General features: G+C 40.2%; 1 protein-coding gene across 2 annotated transcripts; it reads right to left on the reverse strand.

Annotated features, from left to right (window-relative positions):
- Positions 1 to 90: 90 nt before the first annotated feature.
- LOC104856185 (serpin B8) lies at positions 91 to 14324 on the reverse strand. 2 transcript variants are annotated; one of them, XM_010615411.3, is made up of 7 exons: positions 14127 to 14324; positions 8223 to 8400; positions 6368 to 6505; positions 5596 to 5713; positions 3852 to 3994; positions 2618 to 2770; positions 91 to 798 (listed from the first exon to the last, which is right to left on the reverse strand). In XM_010615411.3, the coding sequence occupies exons 2-7, from the start codon at positions 8388 to 8390 to the stop codon at positions 394 to 396; spliced, it is 1125 nt and encodes a 374-aa protein (XP_010613713.1). In that variant the 5' UTR covers positions 8391 to 8400; positions 14127 to 14324; the 3' UTR covers positions 91 to 393. The 2 variants fall into 2 exon arrangements, with proteins under 2 accessions (XP_010613713.1, XP_010613714.1); XM_010615412.3 differs by lacking the exons at positions 6368 to 6505; positions 8223 to 8400; positions 14127 to 14324 and having other exon boundaries at positions 3852 to 3915; positions 5596 to 5673.
- Between the last annotated feature and the right edge of the window lie 7100 nt (positions 14325 to 21424).

Genomic DNA, 21424 nt, shown 5'->3' on the forward strand with positions numbered 1-21424 from the left:
TTTTTTTTTTTTTGGTGTGGTACCAGGGATTGAACGCGGGTCCTTGGGCTTGCAAGGCAAGCTGAGCTAAATCCCTGGCCCGGAATTTTACTTTTTTATATTAACATTTTCATTTTGAAATAAACCATGAAAAATTATAAAACAGAAATTATATAGCTCAATTCATTATTAAAAAGCAACTGCCTATGGAATCACTCTGTAGATTAAGAACTAGAACACTCCTGCACTTCGGAGGGGTCCCCAGTCCTCCTTCCGGGTAACTGTTGCTCAGACTTTTGTGGTACATGTTAATGTTTTATATTTTGTCACATATATGTATCCTAAATAGTAGAATTTTAATGAAGGCAAAGTAGGCAGAAGGGAAAAAAGGGCTTGTGCAGCAACAGAACCCCTTCATGGAGAAGAAAACCTGCCACAGAACAAGATGCTGTTGGTGCTGTGGTGTCTGATGAAGAAAAGGAAAGGGCGGTCTGCACAGAACTGTGGTTCTATCCTGGCACTGCGGGTATTCCGGACCACTGCAGTGGTCGCAGCCGCCTCTGTGCCTTCCTCATTAACCTCCACAAAGCACTTGTGGGCAACCTTGGACAGCGGCACGTTCTTTTTAGTTGACATTCCGGAAAAGTCAGCCTTGGTCTCCTCAAAAGCATCGGTCATTCCTGAACGTCGGAGAAAAGCTTCCAAATCATAACTCTCCTCCAGCTTTAATCTGGGAAGGAATACTTGAACTTTGCTTTTCTTCATGTTTTCTGGATTTGTCCAGGATGTGAACTTCTCGTATGTAAGTGCTTTCTCCACCTGGAAGAGTAAAAGGTCAAATCTTAAAATCTGCCTACCACCCACTTATAACCCTCTTCGCATGATATGGAACTAGAGGATGAGTTCTTGTCCAAGAAAACCTACAGATATTCTTATTAGAAACACTCCAAACACGCCCAATTTTCATCTTATCCCCACTTTTTACACACAAGAGTAAAAGAGCTAGAAAACAATGGGGACAATCTATACCAAAGTTGTTTCAGATATTAATTTTTAAAAATTAACATTTTAGAAAAATGCAACTAATGGATCATATTAATATCCATGCAATCATATAGCTGTGAATTTGAGAGATTAATAAAACAAAGACAAATATGACTGGGAGTTCTGATTCTAAGCCCATCAGGGAGCTATTCAGGGCTGGATCAGAGACGATTCTTTCAGGGTGAAAGAGGTGGGAAGCATCTTATCTGAACATGAAAGGAGACATGGCTTCTAGGAGGAAATCAGAAATGAAGATTTGGTGGCCTGCCTTGCAAGCCCAAGGATCCGAGTTCAAGCCCCAGTACCACAAAAAAAGAAAAAAAAAGAAATGAAGAATTCAACAGGACTGTTTCACCTGGCAGCCTTATTTGCCCTCTATCTGGCCTGCAGTTAACTTCAAATCCTCTAAGTCTTATCACTCATCCTACTTATCCACAAAGAGGAAAGAGAGGAGTGAGAAGGGCCCTCCAGTTGCACTTCCCCAGCTCTTTACCAACTAGTGCTGAGGCGCGGGAGCCCCTCCAACGAAAGCTGCCTTAACTTTGGCGCTACTAGACTTTTAAATTCCCTCTCACGTGGCCATGATAGATCTGATTCTGACTTAGGCCAATAGTGTTGTGATTCCATAGAGAAGCCAAGGAAATCAAGCATTCTCACACTCAGCATCCTATCCATTGGTGTACAAATGATAACTCAGAAAATTGTTAAATATTTGGTAGCCTAGAGCCAGAAACGGTAGGAGTATTTACACCATGGGAATCAGTCAACTTTGAAAATGAGGGCCTCCCTCACCTCCCAGAGTGAAGATTTACCAGTATACCAGTAACCCTACATTTCCCACCTTACAAGTTTGCCTTCTCTTTTCCTGAACTCTTTCTTTTCTATCATGAGAAGACTTCTCTTTCCTTCTGTCTAATGAAAATCCCCCACTTGTGCCATAGACCTTGCTATTCAAAATGTGACGTGTACATGTACCGACTCCCCATAAGGAATATATTCAGTATGTATTTAAAACATGTAGAATTTTTTTAAAAGTGCATTTTTTTTAAAAGTTCATGCATGAACCAGCATGAACTGTTTTATGGGGAATTTTCTTAGAAATACAAAATCTCAAGCCTTAATCTCCTGAATCAAAATCTTCTTTATAATAAGATTGCCTAGGTGTTCATATGCACTTTAATATTAAAAAACATTGACCGGATTATTTCCCATCCTTCTTCCAGACCACTCTTCAAAATAAAGAATGTTACCAAGACCTTTCATGTAAAGGTACAAGATCCCAATGATGAATGTAACTGTACAGTATACCTAAGAATTACCAGTAAACTCAATGAGGAAAAAAAAAACAAAATAAAGAATGTTATTATATTTTTATAACACTCTCTTCTTAGTTTCCTCAAAATTTGTCCAGTCCTACCTAGACATTTAACAGAAATGCATATACATGTTCACCAAAAGACATGCACTGGTGTTTATGCAGTACTACTTGTAATTATTCACAACTGGAAACTCCCCAAAGCCATGGAGTAGAGGGACTTAAAGAAATAATCTCAGCTGGAATCCACAGTGCTCAGTCTCATTGCCCAAGGCTCACCACAACAAGATCAGTGCCGTCATCAGGAAGCAGAATGTCCATAGTCAGCTCCTCCTCTTCGTAGGGGATCTCCAAGACCTGTGTATGCACCTCTTCCACATAGCCCATGTTGAACTGCGCATGCTTGAACATCATCTGCACAGTTTTTTTCTCCTAATTAAAAACATGAAATTAGACTACTGAAAAACAAGCACGACTTCCTAAAACCAAGGCATGTCTGAGTCACATAACTCCTACACAAGGATCAGATAATTATCATTGCTGTGCATTTATGCTGTTCGATATAGGCTTCATTAGCATATCTTAGTATTGAGTAACATATGCTATTGTTCCCTCAGATCATGTAATTTCCAGGTAAGAGAGAATAGATTGCTCAATGTATAAGGACATAAAACTCTACATTATTTTAAAAAGAAATTGTGTTTGCTTTCTTGAGGAGATTCATAGGTGAGAACTTCTATGGCCCTTATAATTAAAAATTATTTCTCCAAGTTAAGAGGAGCATTAACTAAATTCAGCCTTTAGGCTGAAGAATCTGATTAGAAAAGATATAAAAGCCAGAGGGAATTATACTTTTATTCTGAAAAGGTGCCCAGTATGTAATTGGTTTTATGGCTTCGATTTCTCAGGGAGGGGACCTTGACAGGATGTATAAGGTCAGCCATTTTTAAAGCTTCCATCAAATATATTTTTAACTTAAATATTTTTGTACAAGGTGCTATTATCAAATTGATGGAAGTCAAATTTCAAGCTAACAACTATTGACCCCAGCCATTATTGTATTTTAAAGGGAATGCAGAAAACTCTTTTAAAAGTTAGCCTTAACATTTGCTAACACTCTATTTTAGCTCAGAATTGCACATCCTTGAATTCTGAGGTGACAAATAAGCACAGCTCTCACTGACACTGCAAAGAGGTGTCTAAGTAACCACAGACAGTGATAGCTTATTATCAACATAATTCTAAGGCTTTGAAGAAATTTTCCTCCAACCCAAGTCATATGATGAGAGATGGCAGAAGAACTTGAACAAAGATGAGAAAGTAAATTGTCAAAACAAAAAAAAAATTAGTTTCTGTCCTCCCTTTAATTAAAGACAGACAGGGGGCATTGAATTCATTCAGAAAAAGATTAAGATTCAAGATAATATGAAATAAATTATTTATTTTTCCATCCGTCATTTTTCCCAGCTAATGGCATCAAGAACGTAGCAGTATGTCAGAAAATGTTCCCTACCTTGCCAGTTTTAAAAGGCATTCCCCTTGTGTGCTTTTTGTCAAATTGCTCATTCCACTTTCCTCTGAAATACACAGCATTCACAAGGACCAGCTTAGTCAGGGAGCCAACTATCCCAGGACCCAGTATTTCTGAAATCTTACCTGTAAAAAATAAGAGAGAAATTTACAGTGATTTGGGGAGAAATAAACATTCTTTTACAATCTCCTTGATATGTAAAGGCCAGGTATGGTTAAGAGACAGATTGGAGTCTTTCTTTCACACACAGTGTATCATGTGTCCTTATACAATGATCCTAAAGTAAGTAGGGCAACTGCGGTTTTGTCTTCATAATTTATAGATGTAGAAATTCAGGATGAGAACATTTCCCTCCTTGCCAAGTTCACATAGGTAGCAAATGGCTAAGATTCTTGATTCTGAAAAAAAGAGTCAACCCAGACACTATAAAATCTCAGTTCTACCACTATTGACATTTTAGTCAGATAATTCTTTGTTGGGCGGTCTGCCTCGTGTGCTGTAGGGTCTGCAACCAGTGGGACTTTCCTCATTTGTGATAATCAAAAACATCTTCAGCATTGTCAAATGTCACTTGGAGGGCACAGCACTCCTGGTTGACAATCACTGCTCCATTACAGTCTCCAGCTCTCACTTAGATAAGGAGAAGCCCCTTACAGATAGGGACCTGGACCTGTGAGGGGGAAAGAAGAAGGCAGGATGACTGAAAGGAGTGAATGGGGGCGAGGAACTAAGGAGATGGAACAGAAGGACCCAAAATGAGTTGTCTGATGAGAAAGGGAACTAGATGATCCCCAAGGTCCCTTTCAACTTTAATATTCTTGCCAAATGACTGCATGGTAAGCCAAAAGAAGGAACGGCATTGGCAACATAGATAGATAAGGGGAGAGCTAGTTGTGGAGAAATTCTCAGGGCACTTATGACTACTGGGTCCACAGGGAGGGAGGGCTCACTGGACAGATGGCATGCGAAAATGTGAATGGCTGTTCCCTTCCCACAACAACTATGCCATTGTCTGTCAGCATAATTATGGGCATTGCTACTGCTGGCACACAGTGGTGTGGTGTGTCATAAACACTGAGTGCTAGATTGGCACCTAAAAAAATATGTGATCTAATTCTCCCACATTTAAGAAGTCTTTAAACTTCTTGTTAGGTAGTTAGCCTGTTTATAGGTATGCCCTCTTCTTCTCCTGGTTTGCTTGGGTTTTGTTTGTTCATTTGTTAGTTTTGAGACAGGGTCTCACTATGTCATTCAGGCTGGCCTCGAATTCATGGCGATCCTCCTACCTCAGCTTTCCATGTACTTAGATTGCAGGCATGAACCACCACATCCCGTTCTTTTTCTCCTCAATCAAGTCAGGAACTGGAAAGTCTATTCCTGCTGGGATGGAATGTGGTCTGGACAAGGGATACTACAGTCTCCAGCTTAGTGACACATTCAGAATCTGAAGTAGATTCACAAAATTTTCCAACAGAGTCCAGTGGGAAGAGAGTTTGAGGTCCTAATGGTTTAATTTTTTAAAAAATCACTACTTTGTGATCTGGTAATCCCATGAAAAATAACAAATAATTTTGTTGCTGGCCTGAAACCTTAACAAGCCCAGAAAGAGTCCTCCAGTACCAGTGTTCACAGCCACAGGGTGCGATGCCATAAAATTCACAGCCCAGCTCCACTCAGCCTCTGTTTCCACGGCAATACCAAATCCACCTAAATTAAAATTTCTTACCTTCAGTCTCTTCTGTCACCCAGTCGTTGATGTGTTTCCTGCACTCTTCAGCATCTTTAGCAAAGGACAGCTCCTCCATCTCTGCCTGATAGAACTTCTTACAGGATTCCTTAAAAGTCTACAAACACAACACTGGGTTTGGCCCTCTCTGGCAAAGGTTCCCACAACTAGGAAAATCCCACAATTTTCTTTCCTCATAATATGCTTCTATCACACATGCTTGGAGAGGTCATCTTGCCCTTTAAGACACACATACACACTATTATTGTTTAAGGCCATTCTGTCAATGGTGAGATTTATGAGGCCAAAAGAAGGGCCAGGCAGGTCTTGGGCAGACCAGTTTGGAACAACTTATAATAATGTGAAAGATACAGTTGATCTGAAACCAAGTACCAGTGGTGATTCAGAAGAAGAAGCAAATGTAAGAGCCTTTGAAAGGCTGCCACAGCAAGAACCAGCCCAACAAGTAGAGGTGATAATAGAGAGAAACTCTGTAAACACTTTAAATGATGTGCTTGGGCATAGGGGATGGAGGGGGAGAAAAGATCTAGGTGCAGGAGGAAGGGCACATTGACTTTGATTTCAGAGAGGGATGGATCACAAACAGCTTACCAAGAGCACAAATCAGAAGCAAGCATAAAAGTCAAAACTATAATGCAGAAGGGTAATTCTAAGCACACGCTAATGGTGATTAAATTGTGCTTCGTTCTCTACTCTTCTGGGCTTTCTATCTTATTTGCAAACTGCTCATCAGTGAGTAAGTACTACTTACTGGGAGGAAATCACATGTTTCTTCTCCAAAGAGTCTGCTGGCCGTTCTCAGTTGGTACTTAGTGCCAACTTTGTTAACTTCAGTGAGAAGAGACTGGAAACCTTCATGAACATCTCCATCTCTGTTCAAACAAAGTGCCTGGGAGGAGTAATCAGCATGTGCTTTAAACATGGCCAACTTCCCCAGAAAGCTATTTCCAAACAAATATGTGGACCACAAGTCACATGAGTTTCCGTCTTAAAGGAAGATTGGTTCAATTGTCCTCTTTAATTATGTGTAATACTTTTCTCACCTTGGTAGCATTCCAACCAATCTTTTCATATGATAATTATATACATTTGCAATACAAAATAATTACATTCAGAAAGAATGGCTATCCTCAAGAACTTTAAAAAGAAAGAAAAGAAAAGAAAAGCAGATGTCTCTTCAACCTTGGCACTAGGGACGGACACTTTGGGCCTGACGGTTCCTTGTTAATTGAATCATCCTTGCTCTTTAGGATGTTTTGCAGCATGTCTGGCCTCTTCCCACTAGAGGGCAGCAGCACCTCTTAGTTATGAGATCTAAAACTCCAGTCTTAACCAAATACTGCACCTCTATAGAAGGAAACTGCTGGCCTGGGTGGGAAACATTGGTCTAGCAGATTTTTTATGGCAATCTGCAATAACTTACATGGAAGGCAGAACAGAAAAACAGGTAGTTGGGCTGAATCTAATAAGATTCTGGCAGTGCAAAAAACATCAGAAATAAAAATAAAGATTATTCCTCTGTAATTTCATAATTTTCCAAACTAGATTATGATTCAGGTCAAGGTGAGAAATAAGATTTTTTCTGTGCCTCTTAATTACTCCAGTTGGAAGCCTCCCTGAAACAACCACAGGGGATCTCAGTTGAGATCCTGGATGTGCAGCATGTTATCCACACATCCCAATGCTAGTGGTAAAATGATGCCTCTGTGGAAATTTTCTGGGATCCATTCCGCAGATGGTCAAAGAAGTGTCCTGAAATGCTACCTACCACCTCATTTGAGGAAAAGGGTATACATTTAAACATAAACATTTAAAATGAGCCAGTTATAGATTTTCTCTAAGTAAGTCCAGAAAATTCTAAACCCACATTTATGTCACATTTTCATCTACATATGCATAATCATATACTAAAAATAACCCATTAAAAAGTTCATTTACAAAGCTGCACTTCTATTTAAAACATATTTTTTGGCTTTTATGCGGGGCAAAATCATAGTTTCCTTTATATATCAAAGGTATGATTTCACCAAAAGGTGAGAAAATAACCTTATGGCTTCATTTCCCCCATAAACATTAGCGGAGATGCCCTACATAGCACAAGTCACCTTCTGCCACGTCAACATTTTCAGAATGGCCTCTTCCTGATCTACAGTGATAGCAGCATGGCTTGTGTTCAAATGACCCCCTCATAGCCTCATGCTTTCTCAGAGGTGAGTGAAGCTAGGGTGTGCGATTGCTTCTTGGTGGGGCTAGGACTAAGAGCATGAGGATAAGGATGTGCATGCCACCCACCCTAAATAGTCTGAATAAGATGAAAGGGGCAGAAAGACTCTGTTAAAGCCCCTTGGTGCTTTTGCTATCTTCCTCTGTCATGAACTGTTGCCCCTCTGCCACCCTGTTTTGGAGCCAGTCAATTATGGACCAAAACCTCTACAAACTGTAAGCCAAATAAACATTTTCCCTTTTAGCTTTGCATGTTGGGTATTTTGTCTCAGCAATGAGAAACAAGTAACTAAGGCAGTATGGAAAGACTTGCTTCATGGAAGCAGAAGAGAAAGCTGTGTTTATTCTCTTTTGTGGGGGGCGGGGGGAGCAGGTAGGCGTACCTGGGACATCTGGGCAGCAGTGTTTCCTTTTGCCCCCAGGAAGACCATGGCCAGGGAGGAGGAGATGCTTAGTGGGCATATGAACACATTTTGTGAGTTGTCTTCTTCACCCAGCATTTTTAATAAGCTGATGGCAAAGGTGCCATTTCCTTCACAGAGATCATCCATCCGGTAAGGTCTGGATGAAAGCACAATAGGGAATCACATCAACAACCCTCCTGCAGTCACAGTCACCAGGTGTGCCAGATGAGATGACTGTGCCCCAGAGCATCTGCACCAAACGCCTGAGCCCTGTGACTGCCTCTTCTCAATCGCAATAGAGACTCTGTAAGTGTGTGTGAGTTAAGGATTTTGGATATAACCATTGTCCATGAGTTTAGAAGAATCACAAGAGTTCTTACTAGAGGAAGGCAAGAGGATCAGGATTATCTGAGTACATGAAGATACGAAGACAGAAGCTGAGGTCAGAGTGAGTCCAGGCCATGGATCAAGGACTGTGGCCACCACTAGAAGCTGGAAAAGGAAAGGAAATAGATTCCCCTAGAGCTGTGATAGCAAAACTTTTAGAGCTTTCAATGCTACAAACAGCCCACTGCGACACATGTGCCATAGGTTCACCACCACTGCACTAATGAAAAACATATCTCTACAGAGAAAAACATATCTCTGCCATAATATTTGGAATTTATGACCTCCAGAACTATAAGATAACAAAACTGCATTGTTTGCAGCCACTAAATCTGTGGGGAAGTTGTACAGCATCAGTAGGAAACTAGAACACTTGTTATTTTTATTTTTTCACAAAATAACCAAACGGTGTTCTACGACTGGAACCACTGTTCAAAATAGGGGTGCAGACACCCTCCAGTACTGGGTGGATGCCCTGCCAGTGTAACAAGGGCCAACATGGCTTCTTGGCAGGCACTGTACTCAGTGTCTCCCATTCTCACCTTAATCATACCGAGAATAGCATGAGGCCAGCACACTCATTACCTCACTTGGGGATGAGGAACCAAATCAGGGTGTTGCAGCGGCTTCCAGAGCTCTCAAGGAGTCATTAAAAACCCGAATCAACTCCAGAAACTGAATTCTTACTCATTACATGAAATCTCCCAGTTGTTGCTGGTTCTCCCTGATGTCTCTAACATAATTTAAAAAGAACCTTTTCAGAGTCATAAATAATCCCTTGTAAATAAATAAAAACTGCATTTTTTTTTTGTACTAGGGATCAAACGCTGGACCTTGCACGTGTGAGGCAGGTGGCAGAACCACTGAGCTAAATCCCCAGTCCCAAAACTGCATTTCTGTCATCATTTCATGTGAAAATGGCTGGACGTATTTAGAATAGCCTGATCTAACACACAACTACTGGGAGTGCAAAAATTTTGCAGTATTTTCCACAGGAGTTGCTGAAACTGGGTGGTGGGAGCTGAAGTCTTTTATATAAACATACCTAAAGTGTTTGTAGATGGGGAGGGGAGAAAGGGGTAAAGGGAGGGCAGGGGTAAGGGGAAAAAATGAGAATCAAGACCTGTCATGCAAAGTTACCAGATCCCAACAATGAATGTAACTGTACTGCATCCCTAAAATGTATCAATAAACTCATTAAAGCTGAAAAAATAAAAATAAAAAAATAAACATACCTATATATATATATGTATACACACACACATATATATATACACACACATATATACATACATATGTATAAAATATAAACATAGATAGATAGATATCAAGTATTAAGCCCAAAGCTTGAGCATTTGGGTGAACACTTTGAATGAGATGTACTGATTTTGAATCAGTCATGGCCAGAATGACCTTAATGCTTTCTTGAGCTTGACTAAATAGTAATAAGGCTAAATTTGAAATTTGTGCAGACTAAACAGGTTACTCTTTGCCTCTAGGCCTTAATCTAGCTTTTCTTAAAGCATTCATTTAAAAAAAAAAAAGGAAAGGAAAGTTTGTAAATGTTGGTTAGGTTTTCTCCCTTTGAAATTTAAAAAAAAAAAAAAGGAAAGGAAAGTTTGTAAATGTTGGTTAGGTTTTCTCCCTTTGAGATGTAAATATTTTTAAACGTTTCTGCCCAGTTTTACTTTCCAGAGCTAACCAACTCTTTGAAATGAAACAGGACTCCTATAACCAGTTTCTGTGGAAGACTAGGGAAGCACCTTCCTGTAGGGGAAGAAAAGTCATTGCGTGCTACTAATAATTACTATAATTTTAGCAAATTATTATATCTTGCCCTAATTTGTTTTTTATTTCTACTAACCCCACATTTATGTGGTCTCTTATGCCACAAAATATTATTTTCCTTGAGCCTCTTTGCTCTTCTAGTTAAGAATGGTTTGGAAAATAAAAAAACAAAGCATTACACACAATCTCATGACCCTAATAAACTGTTTCTTCTATTATGTCATCATTTTTTCACATACGTATATATCTTTAATTGAAACATTTTTAAACCATGCCCCAGGTTGGAAAATCAGCAAATAATCAAAAAACTACCCCAAACTCCACCAAGCGATAAGAATCATCGTGCATACGTTCATTTCTATATACACAAGTCCTTTTATGAGCTGATGATCATTCTTCCAGTTTCCCAGTGGACTACAAAATGCCTCCTACAGCAGTGTGAAATACTGTTCCATTGGAAGAGGTCTTGAAGGCCTTAATTATATCTCAGAGGCACAAGAAAAAAGAGCAGCTGAGCACGCAGAACTTGGGAAAAACAACTATTGTCATCCACAGCATTAAATGCTTTGCTTAAAGTTCTCTCCTAAGGCATTTTTTAAAAACACAATAGCTCTATTTTTTTTTAAACTCAGTTACACCTTAGAACATAGAGAGGGAATGCTGTAATCAAAAATCAGCAATCGAAACCAACACAAATTCCTTAATATTTGAAAAACTAGAAGTGCTACATTTTCAACCAGGAAAATACAATGGTGACCCACTTTACAAAATAGCATATGTATATAACTAACGGATAATTATTACATAACCAGACGTCAGAGTTCTCCATTGTCCCCATGTCACAAAATGTACCTCAGCTGTTGGAAGACTGATGTTTTCTCCCCTGGGCAAGTCTTCCAACCCCATATCCTATGCTTGAGACAGAAACTCTAAGTCAAAAAGTAGTATTCAAACTTCTTAAAATTTGAGCCCCAGAAGCTGGCACCGAAGAAACCCAAAGAAGGAGAGAATTAGGTAAATTAGATGTGACAAAGAGATATATAAGTCTGGATCTGATCCTACCTTAGCATAGGACTCAAGGTGAAACAGTCGTGGACTTGCATTGGTGGTTGAATGTGCGTGTGTGTGTGTGTGTGTATATAGGTATGGATTTGCATACATATATTTCATCATCTTATATAAGTAGACAAAAAGAATGAAGCAAAGGCTTGCATCAATTTCAACTTTACACTCCAAACTCCTCCCTTTGGTTTCTTCTGTCCTTCCTCTTCCTCTTCTCACAGCCTCACCTGCATTCCTGGTTAACATCCAGGGACTGGTCAATAGCATAGTATTTCCCACTCACCTCTGCCTGACAGCAAACACACACACACACTGGCATACATATGGATGCTCTTCCACAACTGACACAAGCCCCTGTTTCCTTGGAGCTTCAATCTCATTTATACATTAAGGCTTTTGGAAAGGGGGCAATAAACAAAATGAATCCTGTTCAATACACCTAAAAAGAAATTGGTATCAAAAGCTTTTGCGAAGGATGGAGATTTAAACAAAATGGAACTTGTCCAATACATCTAAAAATAAATCGGTATCAATATAATATAAAATAATATTTTTAGGTGCAATTGCCACATTTGACTGTCACAAAACACAGGCAAGTCTTATTTCCAGCCAATTAAATGATTTGGGGTTAAGCTAGTTTTCCTTTCACAGATGAACAATGACAATCAAATACTGTCCACAGGACTCCAGGAAAAGTGATGGATTCAGCCTCAAAAGCAAGCCTTTTGCTTCTAAGTCTGTGTGATCATTTTCCTCCTGGGAGCCTTGAATGCCACACTCCTACCACCACCCCATACAAAGGTCCAACACTGAATGTATTCAAAGCTGCTCTCACAGATTAGGCAGACATTCTGTGGGTGGTGAATGGGGGGAGTTTGAGGCTGAAGGATTAGCAGGTACAAGAAGACTGGCAGTGCTTTCCTACGAGATGGGTGGAAGGGAGAAAAAAGTGGGCTTCTTATACCAAATTTAGGAGTTTAAATTTAAACTATGGCCTGGAAAAGCCATATATGGGCCTGGCTGGACAGGTAGAGTCAGGTTGGTTGGTTTTGAGTCAGGGTCCTGACACATACTTCATTTAGGCTTGTCTTGAATTCACCATGTGTTCTGACCTGGCTTTGAACTTGTATTGATCCTCCTGCCTCAGACTCTTGAGCACTGGGACTATAGGCATATACCACTATGCCCAGCTCCATATATGGTTATGAAACAAATACAAGAGTATGTTGGTTTCAGAAAAATGACATGGCTTGCTATTCGGTGTGGAACAAGGAAGAGGAATCGGCTGATAGACCACTACCATGGACCATGGACCAGTGACAGCTGATGCCTAGGAAACACACACGTGGGGTTGGAGTTTCTAGGCACAGTGACATCTGGAAGAAAGGAGGAGCAGAAGGTGGCAAGGATGGTCCCAAGGCTCCTAGGTAAATTCATACTGAGGGTGGGCGTGAGCTGTGGGAAGGTTACATGAGGCTCCAGATCGGAATGGGGAAGGTGATACATTCCATTTCAAATGTATACCATACCCATCGAATGTGTAACACGTCAGCCAAGGGACCTTTGGAAAAACAGGTGAGACCTAAGATGAGTAGATCAGGAGGGTAGAAATCATCTGTATTCTGATTCCAGGACATTCCACCCACGTGACTTTATGGAATTACCCCGAGCCTATGGATGTTAGGGGTGCAGGAGGAGAAACTCACTCAATTCTGGGGGAGTCCCAAAATCTGAAGGTAGTAAAAGTAAAGGGAAATACTGGGAGAACTCGGAGGCTGTGCCTGCGAGGTCCTGGAAGATAGCATTATCCACACACAGCAGGGAAACTGGGGACGCTGGAGAGGGAACCACTCTGGCCTCGGGCACCCTCAGCACATGAGTGGGAGAGAAGATCAAGGCCTGAGGAGTAGCTGGGAAGACAGGAACTAATTAAAGTAAATACAGGAACCACACTGCACCTATGGCCTGAGAAATTGCTAAGGAGGAAGTTGGTGAAGCATTTTTTTTTTCAAGTTTAAAGGAAGCAATGAAGAAGAAAAACGTGAACGATGTAGAATAAAGAAAGAAGAAAGGAAAGAAGGGAGGGTATTAGAGGGAGGACAACAGGAATGGAGGGAAGGAAGAGTAGAAGGAAAGTTACAACCCATAAGCAGAAGGGACAGAAGTTAGTGCTGGAGGTAGCAGTGACCCAGCACCTCAGGAACTCGCCCAAGGCTCTACAGAAAATCCAGGAGATGCAGGTCCGCGGCACCGCGCTTCCTCCAGTGTGTGTCCGCAGAATTCCCGCCCTTCGGTCCTGCGCACCAAACCCGAGGACATCCTCACCCTCCACACCCCTCTGCTGGCAAATCGCGGAAGAGCTGTCAGCCGAGGAGGGTGGGGACACCACGCCCCACTCCGGGCAGAGCTCGAGACCCTGGGCGGGTCTGCGCGCTTTGTGCAGCCCGAGACAGCGCAGGTTGCTGGGCGATCCCCTCAGAGTTTCGGACTGGTTAGTTCCCGCCGTCGCCCTCCTCTTCCTCCTCCCTCTTCTCTGTCTCACTCTGGCTCCCGGCCTCCCTCCTTCCTTCCCCTATCCTCTTCCACTCTTCCGGCCTAGCTCTCTGCCCAGTGAACTTGAAGATCCGGTTTCTCCCAGCCCAGTACCTGAAGATTCCTGAGTCTGCGACTTTGGCTGCTTCCTCTGCCCTGAGAATGATTCCTGTCCGCCCCGATCTATGGCAAGTCTTCCCGCAGGTGACTCAGGACAGTCGGATTGCGCTGGTCTGTGCCGTCTCTGACTCCGACTCCGAGCGTCCGGAGACTGACCCAGGGCGGCGCCTGAGCCCCGCGGGGCCACCCCCTGTGCTGGCTGGAGGCGGTGGCTTGGGCTGCTGTGCTGGGCCTGGTGTGGGAGCGGTGCCTCTCCTCTGAGAGTGCCGGTGGTAGTAGGCTTCCCCGCATACGGAACTGGAAAGGATTGGTTTGCTTTCCCGGGTTAGTGTATGCAGTAGTTGTTTGCTGTGCATATGCAAGCGCACTTGGAGCTTAACCTTGAAAATGAACTAAAAGCAAATCCAGAAAAAGTTAAAGTCGCCAAAGTCAGCGGATTCCCAAACTGTTTGGGCCACTAGTCATCAACAGACATCTGTGTGATAATGTGCTAAATATTAACGCAGCATAAACATCATAAAAACATAAGCAGAAATGTAAAAGCATGAGAAAGGAAAACCTTTATATTGAAATATATGTGTAAAAAAGAAATATAGGTGTGTTACCACAAAAATTATTTTTAAATGTAATAAAAGCAATGTGACTAAATATGTTTGCTTTCTTACTTTAATGTTTTGAAATACTCTTTTGGAGACCGGGTTTTAAGTTGGATTTATTTCTAAATAAGCAGAGCACACAGCAGCATGACTGAGACAGTGTCCAGCAGACAGATGATCTACTTTCTTGATTTGTTCATAGCTACAAGTATTTGTAATCCTATGCCCAGTTATGTACCCCATATCTGTGAGGGTCTGCAAACTGAATGTTCATAAGTTGTGGAGTTACTGTGCCTACAGCTGCACCCTAAATCTCAAGTTACCACTGGAGTGAAAGCTCCTGTCGGATTAGTGGCTGCATTAGATTCTCATAGGTGCCTAAGCCCAATTGTGAACTGGAAAGGTGAAGAATCAAGGTAGGTGCTTCTTATGTGAAGCTCATGCCTACTCATCTGAGGTGGACCTGAGGCGGTGATGCTAGTACTGGGAAGTGACTGCAAATACAGATGAACATTAGCAGAAAGCTTTGACTACACAGAGAGCATAATAAATAAATTGCTTCCAGACTGATGTCAAAAGCTTGCTGGTAAATGGCAGATGACAGTTAAGCTGCATGTAGCTATGAGCATTATGGTGGAAAGGGATTTGATTTTCTTCAATTGTACGGATGCACCTAGTGGCAGGCTCTATATCAGAATAAGACATTTGCTTTAGTCCATGACTGACCCACCCATTACTGTATTTTATATATCACTTCCATGTGTGTCTTTTTCATACACTGTATACTTGTCTTACTCTGTTTTGATAACCCTAATTTAAGCTAACCCTAGGCAAAAGGAATAAAAACAAACATTAGGGGAGAAAAGGGGGAACGATCCTATAATGTGACAGCAGAAGACTCTAAGACTATCAAGAAAAAGAAAGTGGCATTTAGAAGAAAATACCAACAGTCCTCCTTAAATTGTTGGTTCATTGCAAGAGAGGATTCATATTCTCCAAGTCCATTTTGTAATATGTGGTGACTGGCAATCCAATGAAACCTTCAAAATTGCTTCACCATGAAGAGAATACCCACTTTGCACTGAAAAACAAGGCTTTGTAGTTTTTTCCAAAGGAAAATATTTGAACATGAACTACAGAAGTAATTATTGAAGGTGACCAGTTAATCAGATTTGTGTCATGAAAGGATCATTCTTAATGGCTTACCAGTAAAGCTAAGAAGCCCTTTACTATTAATGAAGAGTTGATCCTTCTTGCTGCTAAGGACATTTTTGTTCCTATAGAGAAGGCTGCAGTAAAAAGATGTTAGATAGTACCACACCTAGAAAAACTGATCAAATAGAGACCATTAAGGCACAATTGTTAAAGAAAGTTAAGTAACTATGATATGCAATGCAGGCTGAAGAGTCTACCAATGTTAAGGCAATAACACTTATTTTTATTGATATATTCTAAGTAGTATGATGGATATGTTGGTGAATTTTGCTGCAAACTGTCTTATTTACCTTTCTCCTGGCTGAAACAAAATATGCAACACACACATGTTAAAGGAGGAAAGGGTCCAATAAATGCAATGTGCTTTTGCAGGGGACTGTACTATTGATTATGCCCAAACCAGGCTATAAAAAGTGAACCCCACAACTGGCTTATTTTGAGAAGCTAGTCCAGCTAAAGCCTACATGCCAAGACCAGAGCAAATCTCACCCAAATTCCATTTCCACAACTATACCTTCTTACTAGAAGAACAATGTTCTAATTACATCCATATGGTTTATATACTCTTGCTAATTTGAGAATGCTTTGTCTTGTTCTTTATGAGTCTGCTTATATTAGTTTCCACAAAAACTGTATAATTGCATATCCTCTCATATATTTCTGCTTTTGCATGTAGCTTACCTTTACCCTCAGCTGATTACTAATGAAAATCAGTGACTTGGGCTGCTCCATGATGTCTGTTTTGGTTGCACTGGCACTGGTCATCCCAGAACCCTGCTTTCTGTCCTAGTTCTTTCTTTTATTGTATTTTTTTTTCTCAGACCTGAGTGGTATGCTGTGCAGGAAACTAAAACCTAACTGCAGGGATTAGGTTATATGCCTCAGTCATCCTAAAGCAATTCCTACTCAGCAATCTGTGAAAAATAACTGTCTTCCACAAAACTGGTCCTACAGCCAAATAGGTTGATGACTGTTGTCTAACAGGATACAGATGTAACATCTAGATTTTAATGGGAGAGACAATAAGATGATCCCTGATTTAATACTGAATATGGTTTTCATTCGGAACTGTGATTAAACCTGAAATCTTGCAATAATGACCCTTCAAAAATAATGTGTAAGGAACTCACTGATTATACATTCCATGCTTTGTTATAAGCAGTTACAGAAAAGTAGCTTATTTTAGACTCTGCTCCAGTGTTGTTGATTAAGCATTCCCTCACAGCCACATAATGTCCACTCAGTTGTGTATGGTACGTACTGTGGCCCATGAGTATCAATCAATCCAGGACAACTTGTGCAGTAAGCTCCATGGACCTGAAGTCCCCTCCAGCCTTCTGTCCCTCCATCTCATCCAACCCAGAAGCTGCAGGGCTGTCTACTATCATGTGCACAGGGGCATCAGATCCTCACTGGGCAACTCCTGCAACTGCAGCTTCTGTCATCTTATACTCCAATGCATCCACTGTTTAGACCCCATCCTCTGCAACCGTGGATTTGCAAACTTTTTCTGAGAACAAGGATGTCAGTTTTGCCTGAGAATCTCCAACTCTTCTGGCATGAGACAGGCAAGGCTCTTGTGGCCTCTGGCATTTCTGGGGGCAGAATTCTTGAAGATCACATACAGCCTTGATGACCCTGACGTTGGCTCCACCACGTAAGTCCTGAATACATAGGCCCAGTATCACGTTTGTTTGTGTGTTTGTTTGTTTTTGGTGTTTCAAAGTTTTTGACCTCATTTCCTAGATGGGAGAGCAGAGTTATAGAAATGAGACTTCATGATAGAGACAGGCTTATTTCTGGTCCCTACTCCTCCTTCACCATGCTGACATTTGCCCTTCCTTTAATAGCTAAGGTAGCTCTATTCCATATTTTACAATGTAGTATTTGATGTTATGAGAGCAGACTTTAAATCCAGGTTCTACCTTGTTCAAATTACTTAATCTTCTGAGCCTCAGATTCCTCATGAGTTTATTGCACCTGAGAATTAAATTAATTACTCCATGAAAAATACCTAATACAAAGAAGAAAATCAATAAACAAACATTTGTAAATGAATGAGATATAAGATCAACATTTTCCTGGAATTAAATCCTAGAAGGAGTGGGGGGGCTTACAAAAACATTACACAACATGATGAAATACCTTCTAGGTCAATTTTTTAAATGATGTGGAAACATTATTGGGTGATTGTACCTTTTAATGAAATGTTGTTATTTTGATCATCTCCTGTTTACTAAATTCCCTACCCTAAGCAGTAGTAGATGACCAGACACTTGACAACAGGGACAGCAAAGATGAAGTTGGCAGCGCTTTTTATCACAGCTCAGGGAAGGAGGATCATACATGCCATGCAGGGCCGTGTCAGAACTTACCTCATAACAGAGGGAACCAGGGGATCCTGGGGAAGAGGGGCTTGTAGGACCATAAAGGAGAAATGCCTCTGGATTCCTCTGGAAAGATGTGATAGGATTCATGAATAATTTTGCAAGCTGGCAAAGTAACCCAGGTTGAGAACCAGCTGGGATACAGCTGGCCAAGCTAAGAGGGGAAGTAGATAAGCAAATGAACTTTTCCTGCTTTGGTAGTGGAACCATCTGATGAGAGGTAGAGATGGCAAATCTAGGCCTTTGGGACCTAGAGACTCAGAGATGTCAAAGCAACACATGGGATTTCAGGCCTTACACCACAGTACTAAGATATTGAGTGATAACTCTTCAAAGGCCATGTAACAAACCCCTGAATTGACAAAGGCCTCTTAAAGCAGTGCATATCACTATTTTCTACATGTTATGATTCTCATGGCTATGTTCTTACTGTATTACAGGTCTGTCACAAATGAGAACAGTACGATTCAATTTCATTATTCATATTTATATTTTCTTAATGTTCATAACCAAGAACAAAGAAAGAAAAATATCTTAATTCTTGGATGGTTAGAGGTTTCTCCATTCGTACTCTTTTTACTCCTTCCTGTCATGTAACTGAACTGTTAGCAAGGCTGTGCAAGGGGGCATACCCTTCCTGAGGAACCTGTACCACTGGCTGTAGCACTCAGAGACTCTCTCCACAGTGGAACAACACTTTAAGACTATAATGTTAAATGAAGTAAATCAGATACACAAGTTTAAATATCACTTACTGGAGTCTCTTATCTGAGAAACTCAAAATATAAATAAAGTGCTACATAAAGGCAAATAATGGAAAAAAAGAAAGACGAAAAAAAGTTTTTGTAATCCAGCATGGACCATATATCTAAAAGGCTATAATGATTTAGTATAATTATTTTATGTTTTTTATAAGTTTTTTTGGCCTATTGGTCTGATTGTCAAACTGTAAGTATGCTAAGTAACTTTATAAGGACTTATAAGACAAATAAATCAAAATCATGCTGGCAAGAAAGGGAATGGAGGGGAAGGGTAGAAAATTAAGAATTGATATGTGTTATGTATATGTACCAATTCTTTCCAATGAATATAATCATTTTATACTGCAAACATGTACTAATAAAAATTTTTAAGTATGCTTATTTATTTTTACTATCAAAATAAAACTGAACTTAATTCATTAACTCAGTGTTTATTGAGCACCAATGCATGCTAGACAACTATAAGCCTGTATTCTTTCCTTCAAGAATCATAATGAAAATTAGGAAAGAGAAACTTCATTCAATAAGTGCAATGCTACCATGGGGACTAGAACTTCCTTTCTTGCTGGTGTTAACTGATACACTGACAGTTTGGAAGGAGCAGTTACAGATGGAGGATGAGCAGCTAAATGGGACATAGGAGGTGGATACTTAAAGAAGGCTTCTAGGGATGGGGATTTAGCTCAGCAGTTCAATGGCCTGCCTTGCAAGCACAAGGACCCGAGTTCAATCCCTGTTACCAAAAAAAAAAAAAAAAAAAAAAAAAAAAGAGGGCTTCTAAAAGGGGATGATGATGGCAAGAAGATATGCTTATTTACTGTAAGCATATTTTGGATTACTTCTTGATCTTAATTAAATATACATGGTTTGAAGGTGATAGATTGATGACTACCATAAGTGTTCTCATGGCAAGAAGATATGCTTATTTACTGTAAGCATATTTTGGATTACTTCTTGATCTTAATTAAATATACATGGTTTGAAGGTGATAGATTGATGACTACCATAAGTGGTCAATTTGCAAATTGTGCTTCATTACATTGTGGTGTTGATTGTATCAATTAGGATAAAGGCTTCTGATTGATTCAATGAGCTGTTTTCTTCAGTATGATGAAAATGAGAATGTCTGTGAGTCATTAGAGACCCATGGGCTGCAGCCCAACTATATCAGGAAGATTTAAGTAATAATCTAAAGGTTAAAAACTAAGGATGACCCAACAACAATAGTAAAAATGAGAAAACACTTAAGCAAGATGCAGGGACAGACTTCCAGTTCATCAATGAAAAATAGTGGGGCAAATGAGGATGAAAAGTCTGATAGTGAATCGTCAGGACACCCTGAACTCAAAGCACAGGAAGTAACAAAATTGATCAATCAGGCTCTAGAGAAATATAAAACAGAAGTAATTTCCCAGATAATCATAGAGATGACAAGCAAAATGAAAGTTATAATTCGTGACTCTAGAACAGAAACTGAGAGGAAAATAGATGAGTTCAGGACCATGATAGAAGCCATGAATGCCCAGCATAAGAAAGAATTGGAAACAATAAATGCCCAATACAATAAAGAAATGGAATCCATAGGACAGATTCAAACAGATATCCAGGAGATTAAAAACTCCATTGAGAGTGTTCACAAAAGAATAAGAGTCCGAAGATAGAATCTCAGATATAGAAGATAAAATTGCAGTCAGTGACCGTGAAAAGAGAGGTCTCTTAAAAACAGAAGGAGATCATGAGAAATTGATATAACAACTCTTAGATGATACTAAGAAGAATAAGATAAGATTGATAGGAATTCAAGAAGTAGTAGGAGAAAATGAAAATGACTTAAAAAAGCTGTTCACAGAATTAATTATAGAAAACTTCCCAAATAGAGGGGAAGAATTTGACATACAGTTAAGTGAGGCATATAGGACTCCAACTAGCCGTGATCAAAAAAATCTACACCTAGGCATATAATAATCAAGATCCCAGAAACGCAACAGAAGAACAAAATACTACAAGCAGTAAGAGATAAGAAACAAATTACATGCAAAGGAAAGCCCATCAGAATCACAGCAGACTTTTCAGCACAACCCCTTAGGGCAAGGAGAGCCTGGAATGAGATATCTCAAGTACTAAAAGAGAACAACTTCCAACCTAGACTGATGTATCCTGCAAAACTTTCTTTTAAAATGGATGGGGAAATAAGATATTTCCAGGATAAAGAACACCTGAGAAACTTTATGACTACCAAACCAGCACTACAAGGAATTCTAAACAATATCCTAGAAAAAGACAATGAAGGTAACAACACAATGAGGCCCAACAGAGCAAATCAAATAGGCAAG

This window comes from Fukomys damarensis, unplaced genomic scaffold, assembly GCF_012274545.1.
Source record: "Fukomys damarensis isolate Sample0158 unplaced genomic scaffold, DMR_v1.0_HiC HiC_scaffold_30, whole genome shotgun sequence".
Lineage (NCBI taxonomy): Eukaryota > Metazoa > Chordata > Mammalia > Rodentia > Bathyergidae > Fukomys > Fukomys damarensis.

Coding starts and splice junctions, on each gene's coding strand:
- LOC104856185 (XM_010615411.3), bottom strand. CDS start 8,390: ATGGATGATCTCTGTGAAGGAAATGGCACCTTTGCCATCAGCTTATTA. Junction 6,506..8,222: donor CTGCTGCCCAGATGTCCCAG/GTACGCCTACCT, acceptor TACTCCTCCCAG/GCACTTTGTTTGAACAGAGA. Junction 5,714..6,367: donor AAACATGTGATTTCCTCCCA/GTAAGTAGTACT, acceptor TTGTGTTTGTAG/ACTTTTAAGGAATCCTGTAA.